This window comes from Mustela lutreola, chromosome 7, assembly GCF_030435805.1.
Source record: "Mustela lutreola isolate mMusLut2 chromosome 7, mMusLut2.pri, whole genome shotgun sequence".
Taxonomy (NCBI): Eukaryota; Metazoa; Chordata; class Mammalia; order Carnivora; family Mustelidae; genus Mustela; species Mustela lutreola.
Window position 1 is genome coordinate 87,426,582 of NC_081296.1, and position 25,004 is coordinate 87,451,585.

General features: G+C 34.1%; 1 protein-coding gene across 3 annotated transcripts in view; it reads right to left on the minus strand.

The window, feature by feature from the left end:
* Positions 1-25,004, minus strand: part of STRN3 (striatin 3) — a 117,544-nt gene that overhangs the window by 28,243 nt on the left and 64,297 nt on the right. For 2 of the 3 annotated variants that reach the window (XM_059181849.1, XM_059181847.1), the window contains exons 5-8: positions 21,203-21,376; positions 13,788-13,917; positions 12,365-12,506; positions 6,990-7,100 (exon numbers count right to left, since the gene is read on the minus strand). In XM_059181849.1, the coding sequence (XP_059037832.1) occupies positions 6,990-7,100; positions 12,365-12,506; positions 13,788-13,917; positions 21,203-21,376 (557 nt within the window). The remainder of the gene's footprint in view (positions 1-6,989; positions 7,101-12,364; positions 12,507-13,787; positions 13,918-21,202; positions 21,377-25,004) is intronic. The other variant, XM_059181848.1, reaches the window with a different exon arrangement.

The following is a 25,004-nucleotide window of genomic DNA, read 5'->3' on the forward strand; positions in this document are numbered from 1 at the left end:
AAACTGTAAACAGGGCGCCTGGGTGGCTCAGTGGGTTAAACCTCTGCCTTCAGCTCAGGTCATGATCTCAGGGTCCTGGGATGCAGCCCCGCATCCGGATCTCTGCTCAGCAGGGAGCCTGCTTCCCCCTCTCTCTGCCTGCCTCTCTGCCTATTTGTGATCTCTGTCAAATAAATAAATAAAATCTTTAAAAAAAAAAGTGGAAGAAAACTGTAAACATATTAATAAAGAATATTAAACATACAAAAATAATCAAGGCCTAAATGAAAACTCATTAAGCACTTATTAGATAAAGCCTGATTCTTAATTACTGTTGCACTTTATAGGAGAAATACTTTATCAAACTGAACAACGAGAAAAACACTTTCTTTTTTTAGGTAGAGGGCAGGGAAAGGATCAGAGGGAGAAAAAGAATCCCAAGCAGCATCCATACTCAGTGCAGAGCCTGACACAGGGCCCAATCTCATGACCCTGAAATCATGATCTGAGCTGAAATCAAGAGTCATGAGCTTAATGGACTGAGCCACCCAGGTGCCCCAAGAAAAACTTTTACACTACTCTGAATTATATAACAACCCATCTACCTCTTAACCATGACCATCCAATTTGCAAAATGTACAATCCTCTAAACAGATTATAGGACAACGAACAATAGACTAATTATGGCATGTGTAAGCCAAACTAAGGACAGATGATTGCTGTGTTCATGTTTTTCAACCCATACTCTTCTCAAACACACATATTCAGGACTTAATGGAATTTATCTTCCTATAGACTCTATTACTTTAAGTACTCAAGTGTTTTGCTGAATCTAACATTTTCCCTTCCTCATAAGTGCCCCCCCCTTTGTCAATCAAACCTTATATTCTAAAGTGAAAGCAACTGTTAGCAGGCAATCTGGAAAAGATAAAATTTATTTTATATTTTTTAAAAGATCTTAACTATTTGAGAGAAAGAGAGAGTGAGCGTGAGAGACATCATGAGTTGGGAGGACAGGGAGAAGCAGGCTCCTGCTGAGCAGGAAGCCTGAGGCAGGGCTCTATCCCAGGACTCTGGGATCATGACCTGAGGCAAAGGCAGATGCTTAACTGACTGAGCCACTCTGGCACCCCAATAAGTTTATTTAGTTATGTCTGCTACATCTGTCCTATTTTCTCATTATTGTTCTAATAAAATAAAAGCTTTCACATGAAAACTATCATCTTAAAAAAAATAACATCACAATAGTAAGAAAAAAAAACTAGTTCAGCTAGGAAGTGATTCCATAGTTTTAAAAAAGTGTAATGATTCAGAGAATATCAAGCTGGTACTTTCTGACCCTTGTGAAAAGGTCAAGTTAAGATAGTTAGCTACAAAGTGAATCTGTAGTTTTATAAAGAGTATCAATCTGATACTTTCTAATCCTTGTCAAAATGTGTAAATTAAGGTACTGTCTTACGGGGATGGAAAAAAATATATGTATGAATTGAACTCAATGTTCTGTCTTAAAAATGTGAAATCAGGGGCAGCTCAGTGGTTCATTCAATTAAGTGTCTGACTCTTGATCTCAGCTCAGGTCTTGATCTCTTGGATCCTGAGTTCAAAGCCTGTGTTGGGCTAGGTGTGGAGCATGCATGCATATATACATATATGCATAAATAAAGGTGTGAAATTAAAACAGGAAATACAAAACTAGCTGCATCCCTTTCATAAGAGACAACTATTTTTTTCTTTGATTTGATATAAGAGAATACTTAACTGTTTTATGGATTCTTCAAATTTATACTCTCTTGTAACAGAAGCAGCTTAAATACCAGATATTTGGAGCACCTGGTGGCTCAGTGGGTTAAATGTCTGACTCTTGATTTTGGCTCAGGTTATGATCTCAGGGTCATGGAACTGGTTGAGCCCAGTGTGGCGCTCCACACTCAGCAAGGAGTCTGCTTGAGATGCTCACTCTCCCTCTGCCCCTCCCTGAGTTTGTGTGTATGTGCGCATGTTCTCTCCCTGTCTCTCTCAAATAAGTAAATAAATAAATAACATCTTTTTAAAAATACCATATATTTTACAGCGTGCACCAAGTTGTTTTTAAAAGCCTACTAAAAGTTACTGCTATAAAAGAATAATTTCTCCTTAATTTAAAATGTCCAATGTATAGATATTTGGACAAAAGTCACACTTGACAAAAATATTACATTTCTGTCGATGGTTTGTCATCCTGGATCTGGAGTAACAAGTGACAAAAACTAATATAAAATTTTTTAAAAACTAGAAAACAATCCAGGACACTCACTAATAAATTATATTTAAAAAATACTGGGCGCCTGGGTGGCTCAGTGGGTTAAGCTGCTGCCTTCGGCTCAGGTCATGATCTCAGGGTCCTGGGATCGAGTCCCGCATCGGGCTCCCTGCTGGGCAGGGAGCCTGCTTCCTCCTCTCTCTCTCTGCCTGCCTCTCTGCCTACTTGTGATCTCTCTCTGTCGAATAAATAAATAAAATCTTAAAAAAAAAAAAAAAAAAATACTGAAAAAGTGAAAAGACTTTCCTTTTCCAATGTATTGACAAGTCAAAGGATGTGCAGCAATTCTGTAACATCAGTTAAGAAGGGGAATGACAATCATATTCTATACATGGAAAAGACAGGAAAATTAGCACAAATGACAATCATGAGAAAAATTAAGACAAGTTCATTCATTCACTAAAAACTACAACTTTAAACATATATGTTCTCAGAATGGGAGTCTTTCAAATGGGAAAGGCCTATGAATCATTTGAAGGAAAGATATGAAATGACTATTTTAATAAGCCTCAATTTTAGAAGTCTTAAATAGCATAGGAGTAGTAAGCCATACAGTAAGAACATCTATAAAAGAAAACATATTACAATTCACAATTTAAACTTTCCACGTAGAAACCCTGAAGCAGACAAAAATCTAAGGAAGTCTTAAAAACTTTTTAATTCCTTCCTCATATTTTTCCAAATTTCAGATGCTTCACACTTTCTCTAGATGCTCCACAGTGATTTCTGTTATTGATTTACATGCTTTTACTGAGCTGTAAATAACACAGCAAAATGCACACCACCAAAAACTTCTCTAGAAAAATCATACCAGACCAAATTTTAACATAACAATAAATTTAGAAACTCTCCCTGACTCCCTTGCCCAATTATAGAACCTTTAGAAATTATTAAAGAATGAAAGAAAACTGAATTGTGGGTCAGATAACAGTACTGTATCATTTACTTTCCTGGTTTTCATCACTGTACTGTGGTCACTTAAGAGGATGTTCTTGTTATCAGGTAACATATGCTAAACCATTTGAGGAACAACATATCTGCAACCTACTCATTTTTTGAACTATTCAAAATAATAAATGTATATATTTACAGAGAAAGAATAAAGCAAACGCAGTAAAATGTTGACACACCTGGTGGGTCTGGGTGAAAATTACCTGGAATTCTTTGTACTATTCTTGCAACTGTACTTCTCCTTAAGTATGAAATTATGTCAGAATAAAAAGTTAAAAAGTAGGGGCGCTTGGGTGGCTCAGTGGGTTAAAGCCTCTACCTTCAGCTCAGGTCATGATCCCAGGGTCCTGGGATCGAGCCCTACATCGGTCTCTCTGTTCAGCAGGGAGCCTGCTCCCCGCCCCCCGCCTGCCTCTCTGCCCACTTGTGATCTCTGTCAAGTAAATAAATAAAATCTTAAAAAAAAAAAAAAAAAAAAAAACAGTTTAAAAAGGGAAGCTTAACACTTTTGAAGCCTGAGAACAAAATAACTCCATCAAGTCTCTTACGTTTCATGTTTTCTACTTTTATAAGTATTAATAAAGTATATCTCCTAAGTATATGGCACTTAGCATGAAATTAATACTAAATTATATCTACAGTCCAAGGCAAAGTTCACATTTAAGTCATTTTCTTTTGCCTCAAGTGGAAAAAAGGAAAGGTATAGTGAAGTAAACAAGTTAGAAGACAAATAACCACTAGTTTCTCAGCTCTGAACTCTTCCATTTAAGAGTCAGATCATGATTGAGTCTTTACAAAGTTAAAAAGCTGATATTCTCACCACTTTTTTCTTTCCATTAAAAATAAAAAAGCATTTAGGTTGGGTTACATCTGCTGAATCTATATGGTAAAATTAGCAAAAAATTTTCTTCCCTCTAAGAAGCTAGAAAAAAATCTGTAGAAATGTAGTATTATGATCCAGTGGGTATAATTCATTCATATATTGGAATAAAGGAAATAAAAATCAAGACTGCAGCTTACAAATTATTCTATCTTGTACAAAGCTATATCTAATAAAATATCAGAATAAAACTCAACAAAAACAGGTAATAAGAATATGAAAATACAGGAATTATCCCTTTCATATAAAATGATATCTTTGTATTAATGTTAATCTACCTAGATTAAGACAGAAGTTATGATCCATCAACTGAAAAAAGTTTTTTATTTCCTTAAGTTTTATCTCCACATCAGGGATTCAGAGCCAACAAGTTCACACTGAACTTGATATATTCAAGGGCAAAAAGGTTTTATTTAAATTCACAATAAGTGCAAAAAGAAACACATTACCTCCTAATACATTCCTGAAACATTTTGCTGTAAATCTTATATGTACATATATATAGGCAACCTTAAGACCCAGACATTTCTAAGAACATTAAAAATGAGCAATAATATAAAGGTCTAACTAACGGAGGCCAGGTTAAATCTACCAACTGCAAAACTATGTAATCATTAAAATTATATCTTTTTCAGATGACTATAAAACATTTAAGACAAAAATGAATTAAAAATATTACAATATTTTTGTTAAAAATTAAAAAGGTGGTTTATATAAAAGACAACACTTGGAAAAAGTTGTAAAGATGTATGTCAAATATTAATCTCTAAGTATTAAGATTGTGGGTCTTTTCACATTTTTCTTTATGTTTCTAGATATTATACTTCTTACACTGTCTGGGTAACAAGCATGTGTTACTTTTTACTATTATATAAACAAAGTTAGTTCCTTTAAAAAAAAAAAAGAAAGAAAGAAAGAAAACCAAAATTAAAAAGACCTGGCTAAATAACAGAGTACGTATCTAGATAATAAAACAATGCAAAAACAAAAACAAAAACAAAACCCCAATACTGAGACATGAGAGCCTCAGGCATAGCTCTGCGGGCCCAACTTCTAATTTGTATCACAGCAATCCTCCTTTGTTCGCTTCACATAGTTCTCCAATCTTATATTTCACAACAAGGTAGATGGTTAAAAAAAAACCCTGAAAACATGTTATACAGAGGAATACTTATTGATATGAAATGATGTCTTCTATGAAATGTCAGCTAAACAGGCAAATAAAACTGATACAATGGTCCTATTTTTAAAAGTTAATTAAATTCAAATGTTATGGGGGTTTTGAATTTTAGCTTCAGTTGATTTGTTTCTAGTATTTCTTAAAGATGTGGGTGTAACATTTTCTAGATAGGTTCAAGGCCTACAACTGAAAAAGACCTTCAACTGACCTATATATTATTTTCTAAACCTCAAAAAGATCTAATCATATCAGGAGGAAAAAATGGGGGGTATTTATATTTTAAATTAAGCAACATTATCTAACATTTTCTAAAGAAATCAAAAGATAAGTCAGTTCATAAACAGCACGCAGATAATAAGTAATCTAATATTAAAATAAACTACATTTCATTAAAAAGACCTACACCCCCAAATTCCAATGTTTCATGTCTATCTATATTCAAATAGTCAATCATGCAAAAGTACTTTTATACTAAACATGCATGAATTACGTAGGTAAATGATGTTAGAGCTGAACACAGCCTCTGCCCAGCACTAAATGTTTTTAAATACAATAAGCAATTCACTATATAATCTGAAACTTCTTAGAAAAGTTTCTTTTCATTCACATGCATAGCAAATTAGCATAATTTTAGAAAAGAAAACTGTGTAACAAGTTCCCAAAACTCCCCTTATTAGCTTCCACAATAAATTAAACCATTTAAAAAGTTTTACTGCAAAAAACTTACACGCATTTCAGTTACACCTGCCATTTTATAAACTCCTCTGTCAAGGAATATAAAAAGAATGCCTATATGGTTTTAGCCTTTGCTATCACTTTGTCCTTGACATAGTCAAAAAAGTGAGACTAGCAAGAATCAACAGCCAGTTCAAAATAAAGTTTTCCCCAAAGTGAGCTTCAAGTTTCTTCATTTAATACTCAAAAGTCTGAAGATACTTTTCATGTGGCTGTTTTTAAAGTTTGATTCAAAAAATGAAAATGAACTGTATCACTTGAGAGGTGCTATAGCTGAATTTATACTTTCACAGTAAGCTGATCATAGGCAACATAGTGAAAAATACTATGAAAAAAAGTTACTCAGCTAGAGACCAAACAAACCTTACTGGCATCACTACCCTTCTTATTAGCCTTCCACCACAGTAGTCAACAAAATACTACCCAGGAGAGATTTTTCTGCTGTCCTCCTGCTTTGCTGTTGGATTAAGACCAGAAAGCAGCAATGATGAAAAGGGCTTTTATATTCACTATACTTAAAGATTTCCAAACTAAGAAATATAACCTGGGCAAGAGTTGGTTATAGCTATAATACCCTATTTATCAAAAACAAGGAAATTTATACTTTTTCCCTTTTGAACAAATTTGTTACTTTTAATTTTTAAAACATTTTTTAATTTGTTACTTTAATTCAAAGGCCAATATTCCTTACAAATTGGTAAAATTTTTAAAGCTTTAAACCAAACAGAAAACCTCCCTTGAAACCTTTCCTTCATCCTTATTAACATTATTTAAAATGATTTTTCACTTGATTAATAACACAGCCTAAGTTATATTCAAATAAATTTCAATTATACAACAAAGTTTAAAGTTAGTTGCCCCCAATGAAACCAAAAAAAGGTACACACACACACAAAAAAGCAAGAGTTGAAGAATTTTTTTCTAAGAGATTGGTATACAAAAATTATAATAGAATCTGCACTTACTCTTCACCCCTTTCTTCCCCTTTCGTTCCTTCTTGTACTGTTCCTTCAGTTTACTTATTAATCCCTGGTCTACATCCCAAACCTCAGTAGGTGGGGAGAGGTCATCTTTATCTACATGCAGCATATTATTAAAAGAAAAAAAATCAGCAGTTGGCAATGCAAGCTGTTGGCAGTAAACTGTTATAGTTTTACATAATCATAATAAAAATACACTAACAGCATATACCCAAAATACTTTAAAGGTGCAGTTTCAGTTTTGGTATTCACAACTCAAACTCTCAATGCCCATCTCATAAGTTTCTAAACAGTTAACACTACCAGTTAAATGGTGCTTCATATCTATGAATCACAAATTTGAAGGTTATTATTCTTTCAATGAGTAATATTCAATGGACTGACATTAGAAAACTGTTATACAAAAGAGATCACTGCATCTTTATAAAAATGTTCATAAAAATTATTCAGCCAGCATCATAAAAGCAAATGAATGAATTACATGCGAACTACTCATAAGAGTGCAAGCTGGAAAGGTCAGTGCCATTTTATTGATGAAAATATTCATGCACCTTCTGTCACACTGATTCTGCATGCACGGGTAACTATACTAATGGAGAGGCATTCTAGTCCAATATAATACATACATATAGTTCCAAAATACATTGTCTCCAATAATACATACAAAGCATTCAAAGAATCCCACCTCGGCCCCCACCCCACCCAAATAGTTCAACATCTCATTACCTTCTTCCATTGGTCTACAACTAAGATTAGCAAAAAAAAACAAAAAAACAAAACTCAAATTCCACTGAAGAATTTTTGAGTTGATTTTTTTTAGGGTAAGATAAAAGCAGTGACAAGCATGGAGAAGTGAAAACATACATTGCTGTACATCTGCTAAAGAAGAAACTTCAGCTATTTTAGCTGAATAACAAATCTGTATTTATTTTAAGTAAATACTTGTGCCTGGAAAAATTTTACTCTATAGTAAACTAGAAGAAAACAGCATTAAAAAGAAGCAGAATAAAAATAAGTCTATTAGAATTACTTTAAGTATTAAGGGTTTTCCCGTCATTTGTTTAGTTTTAAAATAGTCATGTTACTAGAAAGTTTAACATTCTGTTACAGAGTAACAGCTATGAGTTTATGTAAGCATGTTACTAAATTAGAACTGTATCAAAACACACAGGCTAAGTCACTGAACAGGACTGAGAGAATAATGAGATTTTAGGGAAACCACACTTGCTAAATTTCTGATAACTCATTATATTCCAGATTACAAGTCTTGTAAAACTGCCTAGGCCTCACTGACATAATCCATAAAGTGGACATTAAAAAGCCTTTTTTGCCCCTTATAGACTGCTATTTGTAGTAAATATAAAAATTCTCATATTTGAATGGCATGTAGAAATTCAATTACTTACTGTACCTTGAGCCTTTTCTACTACACTTGTTATCACTTTCTCCCCTATGGATATACCTATGATCTTAGGCAATCTGGATGTAAAAAGCTAAATTCAAAGCTTTAAGTTAATTTGCCAACTTGAATTACACAAACTAGGTTGTTCAAGATTGAAACATATACATAAGATTATCTGTCAAATTTCCAACTGCAGTACTGTTTGTAATACTGCAGTAATATTGATTTAAAGAGAAAATTTACTTTTGTGTACTCTAATCATGAAGTTTACTGAAAACGGCTGTAATCAAAATTATTCTGTGAACTCACTGGACACTCCCCCAAAAATGTGATCTAAAGAACAAATCATTTGCATTCATCTTAATAAAACTAGCAATAATTGTTTAAGTAACCACTTAAAGTAAGCCAAATGATGTATTTTTAAACCTATAGAAAGAAAATTTAAAAACAAAAAAGCTTCAGTGGTATAAATTTTACATAGGTAATGCCATAGGACAGAAAATTTTAGTAAGATAGCCTCAACAGTTTTTTAAAAGACCTCTATAGGAAAAATAAAGTTGTAACTCTAATTCAAGTAGCAAAGGGTACTAGAGTGAAAAAGCAAAAGGGAATAAAAAGGATAAGCCTAAGGGAAAAAAAACAAATATTACTTGAAAGATAACCTAAAGTCTAGAAAACAAAGGTTAACTCAAAGCAGTGCAAAGAACAGGTTGGTGAATGCATATGTGCACAAAAAACATCCTGAAACTTGCCTTGTAATAACAGCTGATTTGATACTGCTTATAAGAAATAGTTAAGAGCAAAAGGGAAGAGGCAGCATAATCTTCTACATATTAATTCTGTTTTGTTAATAATCTAGGGGGGGAAAAATACCAAGAAATGAGGTTGAATCAGTTAGGGGAACTTTTTGTTTAAAAGAAAACACAAATATGCACACACAAAAAAATGACCCTTAACAACTCAAAACCACAAAAACATAAAATTCTAATATGGTAATTCTAACTATCATAGTAGAGGAATTATATAAATCTACTTAATATAGCATAAAAATGTAACATCACTTTATGCAAATATTCAGTACTTTAATTATCCAATCCATAATATTTAAATACAAACATTCAGGTACTAATTACATTTGGTAGTCCTATAAATTTCCACAAATCACACTTTCAAAGTGGAGGAGAAAATAACCAAACATGCTCAAAATGCCATGTCTCCATGAGAGAAATAGCAAAATCAGAAATGCCTACTACTATTTTTGATTATGAGAAGAACTAAAAACTACCAAAATTAAACTCAGACTACCTAATGTAGATAACAGAAGAAAAATAGGATTTAGAAGCTTCCTAAAAAAGCAGTGGTTTTATACGATGAAAGTATTCAAAATTAGAATATCTGAGATTTATAATGTTACAAAATAAAAAACAACAGACTACCCACCTTGGGTGGATACTGGAATATGTTTCAGTAGGATACATTACTTATAAATAACAACAACAACAACAAAAAGTTTTTTGCCCAATAATTTAAATCTCAAAAACTGTCACCTTCCCATTTGTAAGTAAATTCAAATTTAAGCAAATGAGTTAAATAAAGGTATGTTTGTATATCCATCCTCTTTGTTTTGGAAAAACTGAATATAGCACCTGTTGAGTAGAAATGAAAAATACAGAAACAGTGCATAGATCCTTTGACAGTTTGCATTTGGTAAGGAAAGAAACTGCCTGAACAATTTTGTTCTTTTCCTTCTAAAGAACTTAAAATGCTTTAAAGATGGTTCAATCTCATCTGGAAGGAAGAGACTTTCAGTTACTTCCATATACACAGATTCAGGTCACAGTCAAATAGTAATAGTAAAAGTAAGTAATAGTTTACTGTTATCACTCACTAGTTAGGTCTGCTTTTCAAACTGCTCTAGAGCCAAAAGCCTTTCAACTACACAGAATATAGCATTTCATTATTAAAGAAATAATGCCATTTTATACAAACTAAATTCCTGAAATTTTTGTATATTCTTTTGACAGTTAAAATTCCAGCAATTTTAGGCAAAGAAAGCAGGAATGGTTATATACCAAGCATTAGCTATGTAGATATTTGAAAACTGCTGATTATTTTCTTTAATGAAAATAATCTAAATGTTCATCAGTAAGACCCCAATTAAATAATGGAACATACTGACAGAATATTATGAAGCTATTAAAAATGTCGCTGCAGGGACGCCTGGGTGGCTCAGTGGGTTAAGCCACTGTCTTCGGCTCAGGTCATGATCCCAGGGTCCTGGGATCGAGCCCCAAATCGGGCTCTCTGCACAGCAGGGAGCCTGCTTCCTCCTCTCTCTCTGCCTGCCTCTCTGCCTGCTTGTCATCTCTCTCTGTCAAATAAATAAATAAAATCTTAAAAAAAAAAAATGTCGCTGCAGAAGAACAATGTATTAGGTAAAAAAGTGTGGGTTATAAACTGGAACTAAGCAAAATCCTTTGTTAAAGACAGATACACATATATAAATGTTAAGCATGATTCTCCTTACACAGTGGCATTATAGGTTATTTTTAATTTCTTCTTCACAGAAGAAGGGTTTCTAAACTCCTAAAATACACTAATTACAAAATAATTATATACTTATATAATTTAAATGTACTTACATAATTATAAAATAACCCGGGGTGGGGGGGGACAGTACTTTAGAATCTACTGGGAAAAAATTAGGTATTTCTAACATTGAATGGGTTGCACAAAGAAGCTTAAAGAAAACTTTTATACTTTTATTGTGCCCCCTGAGCAAGGCTAATTCTTAAGAAAAGTAAACTAGAAGATAGCCATTTTCAAATAGTAAGTACAAAAATGTATATTCAAAGTCTAGAAGGTAATTCTGAATTTTTTTTTCAAATTTTCCACTAATGTGCCTCTTCTCTTTCCACTTAGAAGAAGAGATAAGTAAAGGTCTGAAACGATGCTTAAGAATTATAATCAGTAAGAAAGCAAGTAACAAAACTCAGATTTTTAGGCTTAAATTGTTATCAGGATAGTAAATAATTACATTACCTCTTAGGTTTTGTTTCTCCTGCTATTAGTAAATTCAGTTTCAGTACACAAATGAGGCATTTTTAAATAATATGTGTTCCCCATCATCAAAGTAGTTTTTAAGTAGTTAGTGATAACTCCTCCTGCTAGTAACTAAGCAACTTTGGTGTTCCTTTAAAATGTGCAATAAGGTACTTAGTGACCTTCTCCAATAAAGCTCTATAAACATAGTGTGAGTTCTACCTGCCAGACAACATGCTGGTTTTCGAAGCTGATTGAATGAACAACAGAGTGGACCTAAGTTATTATCTTAATAAATGTTTATACTTTTATTTTCTAATGGAGTTTTAAGTCCTGTATAAATAGAACTGCTTCCTTTCAGTTATAGCTGGATTATTATTTGCATTATGTATCATTTCCAAAGGCTAGGCCCTAACATATGCATACTACTAAATATATGTAGTAAAGTTTAATACATTCACTAAACCTTGTTCAATGTAAAGCTGTAATTCAAGAGTAGTAGCTTTATTACTTTCTAGCAATAAGTCAGGTAACATTGTATGGGCATAACAAGAGTCAAATCTTTAAACCTAGATTCATTACTAAATTAAATAATGGGAATGCTTAAAACTACATAGATGTGCTTTTTTTTTTTTTTTTAATTTGCTAAGAGGAAAAAAATTGGATTTCTTTCAACTTTAACTCAAGGTAAGTTCCAAAAATCAAAATCCACCAAAAGGCATATATTAAACAATAGTTTTGTCACCAAATCTAAATAAATTGGTACAAAATACCCTGAGATTATTCAACACCACTTCCCCTTGTTCTCGTTCAACTGCCACCATACATTCAAATACTCACATTCCACGTATAATATTCAATACCAATATATCCTTAAAGGCTATTCTCCCGCCCCCATATTTCTTTATCACCTTACCCCATTCTGTGCCATCCCCTGAACTCCGTGCTTCTCCAGCTCCTTCACCATCTTCAGCTGTCACTAAAAAATCAAATTCTTTCAGTGCTTCCTCAGTATCAGGATCATCAGTTAGGTCAGCAGCTAAACCTTCATTACCTATCTGAAAATGGAACATAAGCCAAGAATTACTTTTATCCTAGATTTTAAAGGGGTCCTTTATATGATTCCACACAATTATCTTTATATTTGCACTCCCATTTTTAAATTACTTATACAAAATTTTAGATTTTCCATTTATTTCACCAATCCCCAAATATATGCATATAAATGGCAAATATTAATTTCTTAACAGTGTCATGTGAAGATTACTGTAAGATGTGATGTAAGTAATCTGGTAGTAAAAAAAAAAAAGGTCGCTAAAAATGGTTAAAATAATAATCAAAAGTAGTTCACTTCTTTAATTAGAATAGGATCACAATTACCCCTATTTATAAGTCCTTTTACTCACTTACATTCTGATAATACACTGTGTTAAACTGACTTCACTCACTGAGAACTGCACATGTAGTCCATAATTCACAAGGTTCTGGCATGACTAATATAATAAGAATATTAACTGATCTTAAGTCAATAGCTGTGATAATAATGGTGCTTTGCCTCCCAAGGAAAAAAAAGGAGGGGGGATCTCTCCATTTACCCATGTTACACACAAGTATGCCGCATACATGAAATGTGAAAGGAAGGCTGAAAACTGCTTTAATAGCCTAAAAACTTTTAAGGAACAAGAACATTATTATAATATCCCAAGAAAACAAAACTTAACCCATGCACTTTTTTTTAGATACATGAAATACTCTATACTACTGTGGTAATTCATAAATGGATCATCTAATTTGTGTATACTCTTATAGCTAACCCACATCACTGATAAAATTAATAACTCAGTTTCTTAGATTATGAGGAAAAGTAAATTTTTATTAATCCTTATCAAAGAACAAGAATGTAGACACATACATTTATAACCTATAGTTTAGTCCCTCCCCCAGAGTGGGAGCATCCCCACTGCAGCTTCACTTTATTTATCATCTGTGTACTGTACACGAAAAGACAGACATCAGCAGTGATTCTTAACTGTAGCAGGAGTGGATAAGGTGGTTGGTTTTTTTTTGTTTTTTTGTTTTTTTTTTAAGTTTCAAAGTGCCAGACTAGTTCTATTAAAAAAAGACCCCTTTTTGCCATTTAGTGAATGATACAGCAAATAATAATTTCTAATATAGGTGGGTAATAGTGAGAACTGACAATATATAAAACTTTCAATCGAGATGATAAAATAAACAATAATCCATCACTTCTAATGTAACTTAAGATATCTTGAAAATTTCTACTCCAAATACATGTGTATATGTACTTTAGCCAAAAAAATTAAAAACTGAGTTCCTACTTTGTGTTTATTCATCCGATGTTTATCTTTTCCTTCTGGGATGCCTTCAATCATGTCATTTTCCTCTTCTTCATCACTGTCATCAGCATTTTCTAAAAAATTGAATGTCTCAAGAACATCACCAGAGGGCCTGTCAAAGGGGACAAAGATGAATCCAAATATTCCAATGGTTAATTCTAATATTTCTTTGTTTCCTATTTTAAAACAGTACTTGAAACCAGTATAGAGCTTCAAATGATAACCTATTTATAATATATTGCCTAAGTATTTTACCCAAGAAAATAATGTTTTGAAGATTGTTTTCTGACTAAAGTAAAAGTGATTGTTTTGTTAAGTTTCTCTTTGAGTAATTACTGTGTCAAAATCTTATAGTAACAGACACTCAAATGTGGTATTATTTCTCAAAATAAAGCCATCATAAGCAAGCAAGTAAACTTAACATTTCTTATAGCTCTACAACCTCTTACAGAGGTCCAAATGTCTGAAGACTAAAACCTGCCCAGATTTAAAATTATGGGGTAAATCAGATACAGATATTCCAATCCATTTCACAGACTTTCTTACCTATAAAACAGGATTCTGAATATACTAAAGAAATACTTTCTTCAAGTCTTTCAGAATCATTCAATTAATAGGTAATAACGATCGTCTATTTTAATCTACCTATGAAGTCATTTTTAAACTATAATTTAGTCCCTTCTCTATGTACAAAAAAGGGTTTTCAAATAGCTATTTAATATCTAATAACAAAGCAAGAGAACAGTGAAAATTTCAGCCCAACAATAAAAGTCTCTGCTCTACCATTATCTAGATGACTGAATTTGGCCAAGTCACTTAAACCTTTTAGCTGCAATTTCTTTACCTGTAAACTGTTTGGGTTGAACTAGATGATCTAGTTCAAAAAGAGTAACAATCTAAAAAAGAGTAACAATCTAAAATACAATTCAGACTTTTTTTTTGAAGGGGGCAGGGCCTGGAGCGGCAAAGAGAGAGAGAGAGAAAGAGAATCTTAAGCAGGCTCCATGTCCAGTGCGGAGCCCCCAATGCAGGGCTTGATTCTCACAACCCTGAAATCAACAGAAGACAGGGTCACCTGGGTGGCTCAGTCTGGTGAGCATCTGACTTTTGGTATCAGCTCAGGGCATGATCTCAGGGTTGTGAGATCAACCCCTGTATCATCAGACCCACACAAGTGCAGAGTCTGCTTGGGATTCTCCCTCTCCCTCTTCCTGAGGGCTGATACCCCCCTCTCTAAAATAAACTAAAATCTTAAAAAAAAAGAATAAGACACTTGACCAACTGAGTCACCCAGCCACCCTAATTCAGACAATTTTTTAACATAGCATGGATTTTAATAGGTCTCTATATACTCTACCTAATCCAGCTCATTGTTTAAGGACCTGCATAAAAACTGAATGTAGAGAGAGATGTTTTTCCAAATACAAATCAGTAAAACAAAGATACAGTAACACAACACACACTTTCAGCTCAATATTTACAGTATGCCTTAACATCTGGGGATTAAATGAAAAGCAAAAAGGTAAGCGGCAAAACTGGTACATTAATGACAGAAAAATAGAAACTAGTACATTTAAGATCTGAGAATTCCATTTCAAACTCTCACAAATTAAGTAGTATTGTCCCTTGGATAGAAATGTATGTCTATAGGGGCGCCTGCGTGGCACAGTCAGTTAAGTGTCTGACCTTGGCTCAGGTCATGATCCCACAGTCCTGGAATCAAGTACTATGTTGGGCTCCCTGCTCATCAGGGAGCCTGCTTCGCCCTTTCCTTCTATCCCCCCAACTTATGCTTGCTCTCTCTCCCTCTAGTTCTCTCCTTCTCTCAAATAAATAAATAAAATCTTAAAAATTAAAAAAAAAAAGAGATGTCTCTAAAGTGAAAATCATGTTTTAAGTTTCCAAAACTGTATTTTTTTTAACTGTATTTTTTTTTAACTGTATTTTTTAAATAAGACTTTATTTGTCAGAGAGAAAGAGGAGGGGGAGAGAGAGAGAACACAAGCAGAGGAAGCTGAGGCAGAAGGAAAAGCAGGCTCCTCGATGAACAAGGAGCCTGATGTGGGACTTGATCCCAAGATCGTGGGATCATGATCCAAGCCCATGGCAGACACTTAACCAACTGAGCCACCCAGGCATCTCTTTAAAATTGTATTTCATCACAGCAATACACATGGATGGCTTTAAAAGACAAATAGAACACAATTCATAAAAGAAAATGAATCAGACTTTCCAATATTAAAAACTTTGTTCTTCTGGGGCATCTGGGTGGCTCATTGGTTTAAGCCTCTGCCTTCAGCTCAGGGTCATGATCTCAGGGTCCTGGGATCGAGCCCCACATCGGGCTCTCTGCTCAGTGGGGAGCCTGCTTCCCCCTCTCTCTCTGCCTGCCTCTCTGCCTACTTGTGATCTCTCTCTGTCTATCAAATAAATAAATAAAAATCTTTAAAAAAAAATAAACTTTGTTCTTCAAAAGACAGTGTTGGGGAACTTAAAGAAAAGCATACAGACTGGAAGAGAATATTTGCAAGTCATATATTTTATGAAGACAACCTGTATCCATAATACATAAAGAACAGTTAAATAACAGTAACAAATAAAAACAATAAAAAATGGGAACATTATTCAAACAGACACTGTATCAAAAGATGCATAGATGGCATCAACTCATGGTCAACATCATTATTCTTCAGGAAAATGAAAATTAAAGCCACCACAGACTATGAAAGGTCTGAGACTTTACCCTACTTGCATGCTAACATACTGTTTCTTTTGAGATGCTTCTTTTTAGCATTCATGATGATGGCCTTTGTATTTTTTTTTTTTGCTAATTTTATAGTGTAATTGAAACGAATCCGTTCAATCTGGAAACATCCTTGAAAATTAACAATCTATAAATTTATTCCAGAAAATTTTATTACTAATTTAATATTTTTTCAAGACCATTTTACCTGTTCTCTCTGGAACTCCTAGTCAAATGTTGGCCCTACTGATCTTTGAATTTACCTCTTTTCAGTCCTACTTTCTTCTTTCCCCTTTTCTCTTTTCAGAGGGTGGAGGTGGGGGGGGGTGATTCTTCAATCTTATCCTCCAAGTTTTATATGGAAATTATTACTATCACACCTTTTAATCTCTAACAGCTCTTTTTTGATTTCTGATTGAACCTTTTCTTAGAGCTTTTAAAATTTAAGTTCAATTAATTAACATATAGTGTATTATTAATTTCAGAGGTAGAGTTCAGTGATTCATCAGTCTTATATAATACCCAGCGCTCATTACACCCCATGCCCTCCTGAATGTCCATCACTAAATAACATCCCACTTGTTTTGTAGAGGTATTATCTTAATCTTTTCAGAAAAGTAATTATAGTTTTGAAAATCTGCTCCCTGTTTTGAGTTCCTTTTTTCTTTGGTTCCCTGGTTTCCAATTTCCGTAGTAAAGTCTCTCCTGAAATGTTCACCTTTAAGAGTGAGGCACCAAAGGCTAACTGTATGTACTGAGTACACAAGTGAGGTTTGCCAAAGTGACTGGCTTCACTTCTGCATGAAAGGACAGAGCCTCACCATTTCACTGGCAGATCCCAATTGTTAGTATCATTAAGTCTTTCCTATTTATGTGATAAATTTCAACATTCTGCCTAGAAGGGATGTAAGACCCACTGCCAATATACCAGAAGCCAAATACTAGAAGAACAAGAGTCTCACTGCTCAGCTGGAGATTCAGATAATCCTCCTGTTTCCAGTTAAGTAGATTCTATCCTAGAGTTGCTTTATATCTTAAGAAATCAAAAATCATGGAACTTCACTGGAAAATACACCACCACAGGTGGAGGAATGTTTAGCTTCCTACACAGGTAAAAGAGATCTGAGATTCTAACGACCTCTTACATAAACTTTAAACCAATACTCCAATCATAACCCTCTCTAAACCTAATCCAGATGTATCTGATACTTCTAATTCCTTAGCTGTTAGAGCTTTGCTGGCATTTTAAGACTTTAATTTGGCTTGTTCCTTTTATTATTGCTCCTGAATGTCCCTAGTTTTAAAGCATGTGATATTCCTACATTTTCTTTCCAGCCCCTCCAAAACTGTTAAATGCTCCCTATCTGATGAACAGTATATCCTCCATACTCTTGCCAACTTTTCAAATTGTTAAACTCACCCTATCAGGATGTATGGTACATCTTTGCATTCTTTCTACATATTCAGTTTTTTGTTCTTCTGCGTTAATGCGTTTTTAAAAAGTCTTTAACTGTAATTTTAACAGAGGTTCCAGAAGGCACATAACTAAAATGCGCCTTTTAAAATCCATGATGCTTAAGCAAAAGTCTCTGTCTATGGATTTTGTAATAGTTTTTTTTCATTGCCAACTATGTATTTACTATCCTCTCTCACTGTAAAAAGAAAATCAACAGAATAAGAAAATTAAGATGGCTCAGTTGGTTAAGCAACTGCATTCGGCTCAGGTCATGATCCCAGAGTCCCAAGATCAAGGCCCACATTGGGCTCCCAGCTCCACGGGGAGTCTGCTTCTCTCTCTGATCTTTTCCACTCTCATGCTCTTTCTCACTCTCTCTCAAATAAATAAATAAAATCTTTAAAAAACAAAATTAAAATGTCCAGATGAAGAGAAAATAAAACGGAGGCCAAGGGCAAGGTTGGCTAAGTAAAAGGCTAAAAGTCAGCCGGGGGTGAGGGAGCACGTCTGCAGGGCACAAATATGGCAAGAATCCAAACAGAGTAAAGAGAGAGAGCAACTACTGAAGGTTCGCAGGTAAATCAAACCAATTACTAAGAAGCAGCAAAGATTTCCTGTTGCAAGATCTAAGAGAACTCTGTGCTCCTTGAATCCTCATAAAGCAGATGCTTTGTGACATGATGCTCTGTGTATTCAAAACACCCCCCCCCCCCAATAAACCAACAAATACAAGAGTGACATTCACTCAGCGGAATCTAGTAAACATTACCCTGGGAGGGTCACATTTCAATAGGATACACAGTATTCCACCACAACTAGCACTTACTATGTTCTAAATGCTTCCCTATTAATTCATTTCTTCTTCACATTAACCCTACCATCACTATTTTACCAGTGAGGAAACTGGCACAGGAAGGTTAAGTACCTTGCCCAGAATCATAACTAATAAGTGGCAAAGTCACAATTTAAACCTAGTCAGTCCTCCTCAGAATTCACATTCTAAACCATTAAACCTCTAATAATATGATTTAAAATTTGCCACTGCTCTGTTAAACATTAAGATTACTTCTAACTTTTTACTATTATAAATAAGAATGTGATAAACATCCTTCTGCTAAAATCTCAACATGTTAGATCATTTTTCTCATTCCTAGTTTTCAAAGGCCCGAATAATAGCTGAACCCCACATACCTGCATTAGTGCAGATTCAGAATACGTAAGTATACTCATTAAGATGGAAGTCAGCCTTGATTAAGAACAACTATTACCTAAACATCTGTGGACACATGAATGGAACAAGAAAGTGTGGTATATACATACAATGGAATATTACTTAGCCAAAAAAGACGGAAATCTTGTCATATGCTACAACATGCTAAACCTTCATGACATTATGCTAAGTGAAATAAGGTGGTCAAAGAAGGACAAACACTACATGATTCCACTTACATGAAGTACTTAAAGTAGTCACTCATAGAAACAGAGAGTTGAATGGTGGCTGCCAGGGGCTGGTAGGAGGAGGAAATAGGGAGTTGCTATTCAATAGGTACAGAGTTTCAGTCATAAAAGATTAAAAAGTTCTAGAGGTGTACTCTATAACATTGTCCTTATGGTTAGCAATACTGCACTATACACCTTAAAAATTGTGAAGAGGATAGATCTCATGTTATGTGTTTGTTTTTTTTTTAACACAATAGAAAAGAAACCTATTAAAGTCTTAATCTTGGAAAGGCAAGGAGCTTTACAAGAAGATTAAGTCTGGTGTGGAAATTTAATTCAGATTCAGGTGTGCTAAAGTGCATTCCTCTAAATATTTATAAATTCTATGAACTACTCAGCCTGATTAGCTAACAAGCTTAAAAATGCATAATACTTTTGCTTTTTCTCTTATACCACAAAAATATTCTGTGCTTCCTGAAATCCAGAGTAAAGAAAATAAGAGCTCTATTTGATGTCAAATGTTACTCAAGAGGCCTTATTTCTCAGAAATAAAACCCCTAAAGCAAAGGTTTATGTTAATTTGAAATTTTCAGTACATGTACATGTTTTAAACAAAAGCATAATGTCATGAAATATAGCTAAGGTAAGAAATACTGCTAGTTTATAAACAATACATAGCATTCATTTCTTAAGCTCTAAAGGAACTCAAGGAACTCATTTTGTTTCTTCCCATTCTCTTTTTCTCTTCTACGTCCTTCCAACCTATGTTTTCAAGGTGACATCTAGTGGTTAAAAAAAAAATTCTACCTACTTATTAACACCTGCATTTATCAAGTCTGTATTAACCAAAGATGCGTCTGACAGACAAAAAACATCAAAGATGATGAGGACATGAAGAAATTTCTGGTGGGAATGTAAAATAGTTTACCCACTTTGGATAAGAGTTTGGAACTTCCCTGACAAGGAATGGATAAACAAGATGTGATATATCAATAGAACAGAGTATTACTTAAAAGGAATGAATTACTGAAACATGGATGAAGCTTAAAAAACATTATGCTAAAGTAAAGAAGCCACTCACAAAATAACTGTTTATATGAAATGTTCAGAATAGGGAATCTATAGAAGCAAAGTAGATTAGTGGTTGCCTGGGGTTGGCAGTGAAATGAGTGCAGAGCAGAACGGGGAATGTTGGCCAATGAGTTTGGGGTTCCTGTTGGGAATGATGAGTATTTTCAAAACTAAGATTGTGGTGATGGCTGAGAGACTGACTATCCTAAAAATAAACTACATACTTTAAATGGCAGAAATGTATAGTATGAGAATTTTATCTCAGTAAAGACACTAAATTTTAAAAAGTATTACCTGATGGCTTTCTGACAGCAAACATAACACAAAACTTTGTTTCTTTCATACTTGTGTGTAAATGACCATTACTACTCTAGTTATAGAGTACCATTATAATTTATTGAAAGTACCCTATCAAAAATTTAAATCAGGATGTTAAAGTAGCTCTGAACTACATGAAATTACTCTTAAACTGAAATTTAAATCTGCACCTATTTCATAACTATAGCCGATTTCTTGGTATCAAAAGTTAAGAGAGATCAATTTAAATTTGCCCACGGTACCATGCAGGAAGGAAAAAGTCTTTAAATCTGAACTCTACCTGCTTTAAAAATTAACAAAAGTAACATGTTAAAGAGATTCATAGTACCCATTATATGACCAATGTTAACCAATAAGTACAGATCATACCTTTTGATTTCTTGTCCTTTCTGCTTAGGAGATTCGCCTCCATTCAGGATCTGTTCTAAGTTCTTTGTTTCTACTGATCCATTTGGCTCTGAATTAGATAGTCCAAGTAATGACCTTACCCGCTGAGACCGTACATCTAATATTGTATCTGTGTAACCTACTTCCTGAAGATATCTACAAGAGAAAATTTAAAATATTTAAACTCATATATTAAGACCTATAAACTTGTTAACTCAAAATCATATCAAGGAATTTCAGAAAAAACCATAAATCTCTAAAATATAATCTTCCTTTGCCACAAAACCTTCTTCTCTATAGACTCGTTCCAGTTCTAAGAGAACAAGGCCAATTATAAACCAAAATTTAATTTAAAAAGCATATAGTATGCTAACACTAATTGAGGGACGATTATCGTGAAACCTAAAAAGCCCAAGAACCTAAAAAGCTTTAGGAGTTGAGGATATATTTAAAAAAAAAAAAAAAAAAAGTCCACAAAGTGGTAAAGAATGAGTAGAACTAAACCTCAGTACTGCAACATTCTAAGTTTAAACCTGGGTTCTTAGCCAGAGGATGATGCACAGATTAGTTGTTCTTCTAGGACCTAAAATCTGGTACTGAAACTTTCTTTATATCTAACTTAGGATCCAGGATGAGATCTGAAAAGAAAAAGGGACTAGATTATGACATAATACATAATGGGTCATGAACGGCTTTGTGTGATGAAGAATATCCTCTAGAAGCATTTGACAGGCTAAGGAAGGATGTTAAAAGGAGTCTTAGACACTACTGGCAAAGAATGAAAGATTTTTAGGTGAAAGCCAATGATAGGGAACTTGGTTAGAATACTACTAAAACAGCAAGAAATAAAACTGAAGCTAATAAATGTGAGAAAAATAAACAAGATATAATCTTAGAGACATGGTGCACAAATAAATATGGCAGCAGAATGTAAGGAGATGGGCACCTGCATGGCTCAGTGGGTTAAGCCTCTGCCTTTGGCTCAGGTCATGATCTCAGGGTCCTGGGATCGAGCCCCACATCGGGCTCTCTGCTCAGTGGGGAGTTCTTCTCCCTCTCTCTCTGCCTCTCTGTCTACTTGTGATTCTCTCTCTTTCTTTTTTTTTTTTTTTTTTTTTTTTAAAGATTTTATTTATTTATTTGACAGAGAGAAATCACAAGTAGGTAGAGAGGCAGGCAGAGAGAGAGAGGAGGAAGCAGGCTCCCTGCCGAGCAGAGAGCCCGATGCGGGACTCGATCCCAGGACCCTGAGATCATGACCTGAGCCGAAGGCAGCGGCTTAACCACTGAGCCACCCAGGCGCCCGATTCTCTCTCTTTCTTTCTCTCTCTGTCAAATAAATAAATAAAGTAATTTTTTAAAAAAAGAATGTATGGAGATAAAAGAATTTTAGAAAATTTTCAGATTTCTAACATAGATGGTGGTTCTAGTCAATGAAATGAAGAATAAGGTGTCCAAATCTGGTTTATACGGTAACTATCACATAATCATGTAGTATCTATGAAAGTGACAATATTTATTAAGCACAATAATAAAAAAGGTCAAAGCTCAGAAGAGAATAGACTCAGTATATAGATTTGAGAGTCATCAGTGTTCAGCGGTATTTAAAGCCATGGATTTTAATGAAGTTACCCTGAGAAAAAACTCTGGAACAGAAAGCCTCGGGATACAGACATCTAAAGGACTAGAAAAATAAGAGAAAATCTAAGAAAATTAAAAGAAAGCACTTGAGAAATAAGGATGGGAAATGACAGCAGAGATTAAGTAAGAAAAAAGGCTCAAAAAAGAATGAAGAGTTAATGTCAAATGCTTCCAAAAGATGAAATAGGAACAAAAAAAGTCTCTTTCTTAAGTATGTTTGTGAGTAGCTTCCATCTGGTATCGAAGTAGAAAACAGAATACACAGCTGAGAAATGAACAAGGAAAACTATAGAGATAAACTGTTCTCAGTTTACAGAGATAAACTATTCTCAGGGTAAGATGTGGAGAGACAGAATATTAATCCAGGCAATAACATTAGGTTTTTATAAGAGAAATACTGTACAACCAATTTCTCTACAGTTACTGCACTCTTCTAAAAACTGCAATTCTCTTTTTTGGGGGAACAAATGCCATCACACTCTAACCATGTGGTCTGAATGAGCAGCCAAGATCTCACGCAACTAGGTAAAAATAATTGACTCACCGGCATGTATTTGATCAAGTAAGCCAATTCTGAATTTCAGTAGAAAAGATTAAAACTGATATACAGAGGAGAAGAAAACCAAAGAATAAGAACGTATCGTGATTTTTTCCATTCCCTAAGAAGACCTCAGGTATATGTCAGCTCTTGTCTTCTGGATACTCAAGTTATTCAGCACTTTTTTCAATTCTGCTAGCTACTCTAGCATCCTTCCAAAGACTAATCTGTTTTACTAAAGCTTGTTCAAGTTTTAATCACTAAGAGTTTGGACTGATAGTTTCAAGACTTTGAATGAAACATCAGAAACTAAAGTGATAAATTTGAGGTTTAAATACATCTACAGAAAGGAAAGCATAAAGTTAAGGGAGTTCTCACCTGACAGCCTTCATATTTTCAGTGAAGTAGAATTTGAGGTGCTCTAATAAGTAAGGGAGAATGGGCTAAGATATGGTAAAAGTTTAGAGTATCTACTGAGGGTAATGGGAGCAGGACATGGCCAGGGTTATGAAGAAAGGCTCTCTACAATGTTTGTACAGGAAACTAAGAATATGTAAAGACATTCAGGGGACTCTGTGATTTTTCTCCAAGATTTAATTAGAAACAGAAGAAGCAGACAGCAAGACTGAACTGGGGGTGGGATACTGTGGGTTTAGTAAAATGACTGGTGGGAGAGGGTTAAGAGAGGGCACCAAGAAAGCTAGGGGTACTAGCAAAAGGGTGTTGGATGATTGGTCTAAGCTGGAACTAGGTAAAAATAAAAACAAGAAAAGCCCACATCAACAAATAAACAAAATAAAACCAACCAGAGCTAAAGGAGCCAAAGGGGGAAATTAAATTAGTCAAGAATCTAAGGTAAGAATCAAAATAAGGTCAGAGAGCAAACAACATGGGAATTGGGGTAGAAAAGGTAGAATATAAGACAAATGTTGGATCATGGAATATTCCAGAGTAAGGTAAGTTCTAGGTAATAATAAGATGAAGGGTCTCACCACATTTCACTGGGTTATTGAAGTGAAGTTAAACATCTATATAGGTGAGAAGTCTGAATAATTGTAAATTACCCAGAATATTAGTAGTACACAGGTACCAAAGCTTTAAAAACATATGGCCAAAAAACAAATAGATTAAAGATAATAAGATATGCCACATAATTACTTCTAATACAGCAAAGAATTCAAACATTAAAAAAAATAATTCAAACATCAAAATGTTCCTCAAAAATACAAGTAAAAAGTAGGATTTGACAAGCCACTTATGAAAGGTTTCAGATAACTGGTTCAATTCCTCTATAAACCAGTAATACTCCTACGTAACCCAAATTTATGAATTCTGCACTGATGGGAATGAGAGTATCCTGAGCTATGAACTCTATACTGTTTTTATTCTTGCCTTCCAGTCATCCAGTTTTTATGACATTCTACCCCTCAAATAAGAAAACATCATCCTGAGTAGTGTTCAAAAGAACATTCAGAGGAGACAAACTTTAAAAAGATCCAATAGTCTAATAAAGCAAGAAAGCAATTTGAAAACTCTACACACTGTCCTATTATCACCAAACAATTTTTCACTTGCGAGTGATCTAGGTATGAAAGTACTTAAGCA